Source organism: Diadema setosum, chromosome 13, assembly GCF_964275005.1.
Source record: "Diadema setosum chromosome 13, eeDiaSeto1, whole genome shotgun sequence".
NCBI classification, from domain to species: domain Eukaryota; kingdom Metazoa; phylum Echinodermata; class Echinoidea; order Diadematoida; family Diadematidae; genus Diadema; species Diadema setosum.
This window is the reverse complement of record NC_092697.1, coordinates 31,476,172-31,485,594: the sequence shown is the minus strand read 5'-3', so window position 1 is coordinate 31,485,594 and position 9,423 is coordinate 31,476,172. Positions and strand designations below refer to the sequence as shown.

At 39.7% G+C, this 9,423-nt stretch overlaps 1 protein-coding gene across 1 annotated transcript; it reads left to right on the top strand.

Annotated features, from left to right (window-relative positions):
• The first annotated feature begins 332 nt into the window (after positions 1-332).
• Positions 333-8,782, top strand: LOC140236589 (cyclin-dependent kinase 4 inhibitor D-like). Its single transcript, XM_072316515.1, has 4 exons — positions 333-791; positions 2,011-2,244; positions 5,460-5,583; positions 8,655-8,782. The coding sequence occupies exons 1-4, from the start codon at positions 636-638 to the stop codon at positions 8,780-8,782; spliced, it is 642 nt and encodes a 213-aa protein (XP_072172616.1). The 5' UTR covers positions 333-635.
• Positions 8,783-9,423: the final 641 nt, after the last annotated feature.

Sequence of the window (9,423 nt, the reverse complement as noted above, 5' to 3'; positions counted from 1 at the left end):
GTTGATACTTAACAAATACACAGTTTACGTCTGACACAAAATATGAACTGGGAAGCAATACATGGGCTAGGGTTCACAACTTACACACACAATATGCATCAAATGTGATAACTCGAACATATCTTGATTCACTCCTCCCAATGGGTTAGCAATATCTTTAACAGGTAACTCTAATTTTCTCTGTTTGTCTGTCTGTCTGTCTGTCCCCCCCCCCCCCCCGACTCAGCATCCGGGCATCTCCGCAACAAATCTGGACCTCGTCCCGTCAAAGCCTCGGTAAACTGAACTGAAACCTCAGATGGTTGGACAAGAGATGACAGGAAGTGACGGATGATCACCGTCTAATGTGAAAGCCATCGAACCGAGACGACCCGACAGCGATGCTGATGATGATGCTGATGATGGTGAACCTTCAAGGCTAATTCGCGCAGAGAAGAGCGGTATAGTGAAACAAAGGCAAGAGTCGACAGTTTAAAATAAAAAGAACATTATTCTTCAGAAGCCGGCAGTGCAAGTTTTCTGTGGTCTCATCAATCAGTGAAAGGACATAAATTTTCAGAAATACAAGGTAATATTGCGTCCATCATTTGATAAATAAAAGACAGAACAAAACAAACAGATCAAGGAGCCCAAAAATGGCAGACCAAAATGAGCCAGAATTTGACGTGAACAAAATAACCCAGGCAGCAGCTAGAGGGGATACTAAAATTGATGACCTGCGGGAACTGCTTGAAGCTGCACCTGACGGCACAGTGAACAGAGTCAACAATTATGGAAGAACTGCTATCCAGGTAAGTGCGTTAAGCGGGGTGATGTTCGTTATTCCGAAGATTCGCATATCCCAAAATGAAATGAGGTTCGTTATTTCGTGACACATAAATCCCCTATATATATATACCTATAGTATAGACGTTCGTTGAACCGAAAATGAAATAAGGCTCGTTAATCCGAACATTGATTTTGTGTCGTTATTCCGAAGCCTCAAAATCCGAAAATGAAACAAGGTTCGTTATTCCGCAGGTTCGTTTATCCGAAAATGAAGTAAGTTCGTTAATCCAAAAATAAGGAGCGAGGATACGTACTAACGAACCTTCGGAATTATGTACCTTATTTCAATTTCGTATTAACGAACCTTCGGAATAACGAACTGTAACCATGAAGCGACGCAGTTTAGGTCCACTTTCGGGCAGCTCTCAATACGATATAGGAAGGCATATTAAGAATATCGTAGGCCTCCGGATGGGTCCGAAGGGATTCAGTCTTCTCTCCGCGTCGTGTTCTAAGAAATACACGGAACTATAAGGGTTCCAGCTAAATTGGGAGGGAAAAAGGTAAACAAAATTAGAATTTCACAGTTTCAGTAGAGATTGGACAAATGGTAAATTATGGCACTTTGATGTCACATGTTTTCTGTAAAAAAGAAAAAGAAAAAAGAAGTGAAATCAAGTACAATCATTATGTAAATTGATGAGGTGGTGCGGTCACTGACTCGTAACCGGTCGATCTACACTCGCATCTTTATCAAACTTATTTGTATGAAATGAAATCGAAAAGTGGAATTCATTCTAATACATGTAGTATGTTCTCGGCACTAAATTACTTCAGAGTGACTGAGTTATTGTGACGTTATTGGAGAGTATAGCTAGAGTTGATACTTTTTTTTTTTACTAAGATGTACAATCAATCGATGAGAGAGAGAGAGAGAGAGAGAGAGAGAGAGAGCCTCGAAATGGCTGTTACGGTTTCTTAAACTGTTAATTCATGAATCCCCACGACAAGAAGACCACTGCAGGCAAGACAGTGGGCCACGTGATGGACACCATTGACCAAATTCATTGCTATTAATACCGCAAGGATTTTCCAACCATAAGCTGTATATACAATTTTAGAATATTGGTGTGATTTGAACCAGGAAGGTAGTCTCACCTCCCTTTTTGAACACACGATTTCACGATTTGAATAAGTTACGGTGCTAATTTCAGAAATATTTCGTCGTCGTATCCTCCACAGGCGATGAACATGATGAGGCCCGACATCACTCGCTTGCTTCTGGAGTGGAAAGCCAACCCAAACGTTCCCGACCCCGACGTCGGACGAACCCCGCTCCATGATGCCGTCGAACAGGGATACTTGGAAACGGTCAGCCTTCTGCTAGACCACGGGGCTAACGCACTGGCGCGGGATAATTGGGGCAACACCCCTGCTCACATAGCGGCAGGAGCGGGCAATAGCGACAGGATCACGGTACGTTTAAAAGGCGGGAATCTTTCGATGTGTTTATAAGAGTAGCACATCTGATTGTCCGCGTTCTGTGTTTTTCTGTTTTTCTGTCTATATTTTTCGAAAGGTGCGTGAGGCGTGCGTGTATACGTTACCGTCTATCCGCCTCAGGTTTTTGTGGCAAACTAACAGAACACTCTATAACAGAAATAACCAACCAACAACCGACTTGCCAATATCCCCTGATTACAAGAATAAGGCGAACTTTCAGTGAAATTTGTTGATTTTTCTTATCACTAGCTTCAAGTATGTGCTTCGTGAGGTGCAGATGAGCAGAGAGTGAACTAGTGTTAAAAGTCTCTCGAGCCAAAGGTTAAAGGTCAGTGAACTTTAGCTGAAATAATCATCCCCAATACGCCCTATACTTTCAGCAGGGATGTCAACTGATAACATAAGTAACACAAATAGACCAAAGTTATCTATATTGAGTGATATTTTTGATAGCTCAAGTGGCATTTAATTAACTTTATTTTTTTTTAATTAAACGCTTATTTGATGAAAATTGGTTTTGAAATCGCTGAGGTATTCCAGCACAAATCAAAACAAAGTGGTCCTTATAAAAGCTAGGTCTCACCTTTTATTGGGATCACTTTGTTTTACTTTGTTGTTTGTTTGTTTGTTAATCTCAGCCATTTCACAACCGAATTTCATCAAATAAACTTTAAATTCCCCTTAGAATTGAATGCCCTTTTTAACATTTCGTGAAAGGATTTCTAAGTACATGTATTTCACAAAAAGTTAAAAGCTGAATCCCCATCTAAACCAATACTACCATCCCTTTACAGTCAGTCCGCACAGCGTGTGGATCTTGGCACTGAGAACGCCGGACGTATGCAAGCTCGAAACGATCATGCATACATAATGAGCTAAAAATCGCTCTTTTGAAATCCTCGTAGTCTGGCTAATACATACCGCATTGACCTCATTTTCATACCAAATGAAAGGAGAAAAGTAGCTTTTCATCCTATTGCTATTATAAAGTAAAATTCTAAAAGGAATCTGGGTAAAAAGTGAGCGTAAAAATGTGTTCAAAACTAAATACAAGGGTCGGAAAGAAGTGCGGTAAATGAAGGTTAAATGACAATGCATCTCTTTCTTAATGTACTTACAGGGTGCTACATGTTTCTTCTTTCAAAATATGGGCAAGTTTAATCATTTGATATTGTATACCACATAGGATCCAGCAAAGTATGACACTATGTCACAGCGCCCACCGTTCGAAATCGTCCATTGCAACCGCTGTGAAATAATGACCACGAGTGGTCAGAAATGATGTCATCGCATTGTGTGTGAACATGCCAGTACTCTGCAGATTTTTGTCATTTTTTTTTTATATTCCAGTATTTCTATTTTTATGATTGTCACATGTTGACAGTTTTGCAGCTTAATTACTCTCGTGAAATTTACATATCATTGGGGAGAGTTGCCAAGCATTCCTGGTTGTTTGCAGTGGCTACTTCCACAAATAAACCTTGTTTTGAGACTCACTTCTGATTTTTCAACATTTGATTCTTTGAGTTGATGGTACTGATAATCATGAAATCAATACTCAGTAGTGTGTGAAGCAGAAGTGTGGTAAATGAATACAGCCCGAGTGGAAGACTGTCTGCCATTGAATGCTGATGCCTGAACAGTAGTCTGCCAAAGTAAAGCCTGCCCGTACAGACGTCGGATTCAGCCAAACATTATTTTATTTACTGCAGGATTACATTATTTTGTTGCTTCTAACATATAATGATCAACCATGGATAAGTGTTGTAATGAATATCATAATTAACCAAACTTAACTAGGGTTACAGAATTGCAGAACGAAGGAAATCAATGTCCCCATAATACTGACAGCGTGACACAAATGTGAGTATATGGGACTACACCGACTTGAATGTTGACCAGATGCCTCTGACGGCGGCATCACGCGTGAAGTTGTCACGTTTTCACCAGCAGCGCATATTTCCAGAACAAATCTAAGGAAAATATACATTTCCAAACATTTCCTCTTTTTTTTTTTCGAACATACAGTACACGTTAAGAAATACATTCGGACAGATTCTCTGTTCTTAATGGGCTTATTAAATGCAGTCAGTGAAAAACTGGCGTCGTGCATGTGATGCAAGCAGACTACGCGGACCGTGACGACATGCGATGACATCATTTCTGACCACTCTGACCACTTCTTTCCGACCCTTGTATTTAGTTTTGAAAACATTAAACTCCGCTCACTTTTTACCCAGATTAAATGATTAAACTTGCCCATATTTTGTAATAAGAAACATGTATCACCCTGTAAGTACATTAAGGAAGAGATGCATTGTCATTTAACCTTCATTTACCGCACTTCTTTCCGACCCTTGTATTTAGTTTTGAAAACATTAAACTCCGCTCACTTTTTACCCAGATTCTTTTTCGAATTTTACTTTATAATAGCAACGGGATGAAAAGCTACTTTTCTCCTTTCATTTGGTATGAAAATGAGGTCAATGCGGTATGTATTAGCCAGACTACGAGGATTTCAAAAGAGCGATTTTTAGCTCATTACGTATGCATGACCGTTTCGAGCTTGCATACGTCTGGCGTTCTCAGTGTGAGATCCACACGCTGTGCGGACTGACTGTTCTGGTTCACATTTCATTTTAGTCAAAATTGGAACCGGGATTAAACTAAAGGATGTTAGAAATTTTGCATCTCTTTCATTTTTTTTTTTAAATGTTTATTTCCATGTGTGTCATTTATCGAATTCACCAAAAAAAAAAATAAAGTGTTCCTTGTTTTATACCAGTGAGGATCCAGCAGAACAGCGGTTTAAGTTCAAAATCAGGTGAAAAATCACTCAAAATATCATGTTAGTTCAACGATGAATTACATAGCCTTAAAATCCCAAAACAAGGGCAAATGTTATATCAAATTTAAGAGCGAGAAACGGCGAATCAAACTCACCCTACCATGTTGACATCCTCGGTGACTGCGAAAGCTGAGGCAAGCATTCTGCAAGTCTGCAACGAGGTGCGCAAAATCCCGTGAAACTCCGCAATTCACGAGACGTCCTGCGCAGGAAGGAGATTCTGCGTGCGGAACCTCATTACGCCTCATTTACATACGGAGTGTGGACGGACTGTTTAAACCATATACATCGTAATTGCATAATTCCATCAATCTTGTCACTGATTGTTTTTGCTCTTCAGCAAGTCTTGGAACTCCTTCATCGCACGGCTACATTGAGTGAAGTGAATGACAATGGACAGACTCCGTTAGATGTTGCTGTGGAAAAAGGCCATCAAGATATCGTCGCTCTCCTACAGCAATTAGGTGAGTCTTTTTTAAAAGATAGTCACACCAGCAACTAAACTCTTCTAGGACAGGGGCGGATGTAGCTTTTTGCTAAGGGGGGGGGGGGGGGAGGGGCTGACTCAATGACAATTTTCTCGTGGGCGTGGTCGTCAAGTTGGCTGATTTACAAGAAAACCAAGAAAAAAAGGAAGGAAAAAAAAAGATCTTCACACGTTTGGCTGCCACTTCTCTCCCCATATCGGCTGAAAAACCCCTCCCCCTCCCCCCCCCCAAAAAAAAAGGGAAAAAGAGAGAGAAAAAAGAAAAGAAAAGTAGGGTCTTCACATTTTTGCTGTTTTTTCTAGCAACAAATTCTACGCACATCATACGTATTTTCACTTGGCAGCAAAAAAAAAAAAAGGGGGGGGGCAGTCGGATTTTTGCATTGATAACACCCAATATGATTAAACCGTCTAAATGCTACTTCAGGTTCTTAAAATATAACATCTTAGCTCTATTGTGCAGAAAACCCCATTCAATTTGGTTAAGCGGTCAGAGAAAAATGTGGATTGTTGTAAAGCATGTCATGAGTCTTATTCTTCCAACTTGGAACTGCATATTGATGTGTAAACACAATAGACAGAACTTGGAGGGAAGGGATTCCTGACATGCTCTACAAAAATCCTCATTTCTCTTTGACCACTGAAGCAAATGGAATGGGGTTTTCTGTAAGATGTGGGTAGTGGGTTATAGTTTCATACCCTAAAATTATGTTTGGATTGATTCACTATTTTTAAAGTAATCGTTGCGGAGGGTACCGTTGTAATTTTTTATTTATTTATTTATTTACTTATTTTTTTTTTTATTTATTTATTTTTTTTTTTTGGGGGGGGGGGGGACATATGGTATAGGACCACACCTGTACAACATGATTAACATTATACATGATACACAATACAGTTGCCGACGGCTCTGGTAGAGCTAAACTGCAGTTCTTCACACGGTCCATTAAATTTGATTCCAATACATAGCGTGAGAATGGTAGAAGTTAAAAGTGGGACATAACCCTAAAAAGTTATGGAATTTTTAAAGTTTCTGATTTAAAGTTTCCCTAAAGGATGATATTCGTTGCCAACAACGCAACCACACGCGAATGTTGGAAGAGTGTATACATAGAAAAGACATCACCTCACAAGTTTCAAATGGTCGACAAATTAGCAGCTGCAACCCCGAAAAATATCCGCGTTTTCTGCAAGGTTGAAACTGCAGTACTACAATACATTATTTCAATGTAGAGAATATAGCTAATGTTTTCTAATTTCAATTTTTTCTTCCACAAACAAAGAAATTTAATGAAGAATTAATGTAGAAGTCAAAAGAAGTCCTGTGAGGTGATGACATCATCGACTCCTCTTGTCTGCAAAATGTGATCTCTATACATCCGCTACTTCGTGAAAAGCTTAGGAGGAAGTTTTTGAATGTCATGACACTGTTACTGTATAGGTCCGGTTCTAGACGGTGACTCTATACAGTACTCTGTTTGCTTTAATTCCTCTAAACAACCAATCCGCATAATGGAGTGGAGCTGTACTTTATACATTCCCGTGTAGCCATGGGAAAAGGCATGATCCAAGTCATTTTTTTAACTTAATTCTTCATTTACCTCACAGCGGTGAGTTCAGCGCAAATACTGCACAGCGATTTTTCTTTAATTAGCCAGAGTAAGCTGATAATATAGACCGTACGTGAGGCCGAAATTTGGTATTTTCCAAAACTGGACTAAAACGTGACATTATTTGGAAACAGCAAAATTGAAAAACTCACGTATATACACAATACATGCATCCCGCACTGATGAAAGCTATACAGCTCTCGGGACATTAATTTGTTTATATAATGTCCATGGGCTCCATGCCATGTTTCTTTTGAGGATTAAAAAAAAAAATCCCGGAAAAGAATGGTATTACTGAAAGTACTCTTTGACCGAAAGTAGACGAAACTTCATTTATTCTCGGAAACGAGAGTGAAACTACTTCTATAGCAAATAAATGCTTCAAAAAACCAACGAGAATTAGACATTGTGACACATACTGCATTGCAGTGTCAATTGCAACTTTGCAGAAATTTCATGAATGAAAATAGGTAGTTCTCCAGCACGTACATTTTCTTTAAAAAAATAGTCAGTGGAAGTCTCTCTTTATATTATCATAACGATAGTTTACGTCGAAGAGAAGAAATGAAGAAAAAAATGTCGTGAAACGATTTTAAGGACAAATGAGAGTTTGTACAAGTTTAGACAAACTTATGAAAACATAAATGTCTGTTAGTCCTATTTCACACGATAGCCTCGTAGGAAGTTGCAGTATGCAGTACAAATAGAATCCTACACGACTTGTCCAGCACAACTACATTCGGTCCATAGGTAGAGCTTGTCAGTCACGGCACTGGCTTTTGTGCGATAATACCGCCCTCATTCGGTCGCTGGAAGCTGCAGTCACAGGCATAATAGATACTAGTACTTGTTCTGTGTGCTGATATAACATTGGTGTCGATGAGTTTCACATTTAACCAATCACATGTGTTGGGTTTCTTTATCTCGATACGGCTAGTCATCAATTAAAAGATCTGAGTGTTCCCAATTCTTTGCATTGTTGAACCGTCACGAAGTGGTTATTGTGTGTTTTCGATGTTAACTGGTTCTAGACTCATAAACACAAGCTTCTCAATTCGAATCCCTGCTCAGGCGTGTAAAATTTGGGAAAATGTTTTGTTCATGATATTCCGCGATTTTTTTTTTTTTTTTTTATAGAGCGGAGAGTGACTTAAAATTACTAGGATGATATTAATAATTATTCTCATTGCAAAAGTGACAATGCCCATTGTGAGAATAGTGATAACGCTGATGAGCTACCCTCAGTGTAATTATGGCCAAAATCATAATATATTATCATTATCATTATTAGCAGCCCATGGGCACTAGCCGCCACCTCCTCCACGTCGCACCGTCACCATCCCACGTACACACATCACACCGTCTATGCCACACCTGTATACTCCCCAGCAGTCCAATTCTTCTTCCTATACCAATCTTCCGGGATCTCACATAACAGGGAGACGCGTGCAGTCGCTGCAGTTTCTCGCAAGGAGGACCATCCGGCGGCGGATTCCTCCGATAAGAATGGATGAGCTTCGTCCAGTCGTACCTGATGTAGTCATCGACTTTCTGAAGAACCGATGATGTCATGTGACTATGTCACGGGGGTCAAAGGTTCAAATCCACTTCCGTGGTCGCGAGACGGCACTGCCGCAGCTATCCGTCCGGACCTGAGAAGGCTACAGCTAAAGTAGTGCAGTGGCGACACTGATGCAGATCACCTACAGAACGATATCCATTTCATGGTATTTATTCTTGATATATTAAGCGGTTCCATATCTCGATGTGTAAGATGAAATACCTTGAGACTGCCAAAGTCTGTTTTTTTTTTTTTCTTCATGATTCCCTTTTCTTTCCCTCTTGTATCCTTGTCTATTTTTATTATTCCTTCCACTTCATTTGCTCTTTCTTCCTGGACGGTTTTGCCAAGTAGAACCTCCTTTTTTTCGCCCGTCGTTTTTTTTTTTTCATTCATAACTCGTTTAGTCATTGTTTCTTTCTTCCCTTCTTCCTTTCACTCAATCTAGTTTTTATCCTCTGTTTCTTGCTCTCTGTCTTACTCTCTTTATTCTTTCCTTCCTCCCTTCCTTGGAAGTACTCGAAAGACTTTGCAATACACTGCTGTTTAGCTATATGCTACCACTGTCGAGTACCGCACAGAATTTTTCAGGTATGATATGTCTGTGTGGTTTTTTATGTCTTTTTCTTCTTGAGTGAAAATGCAG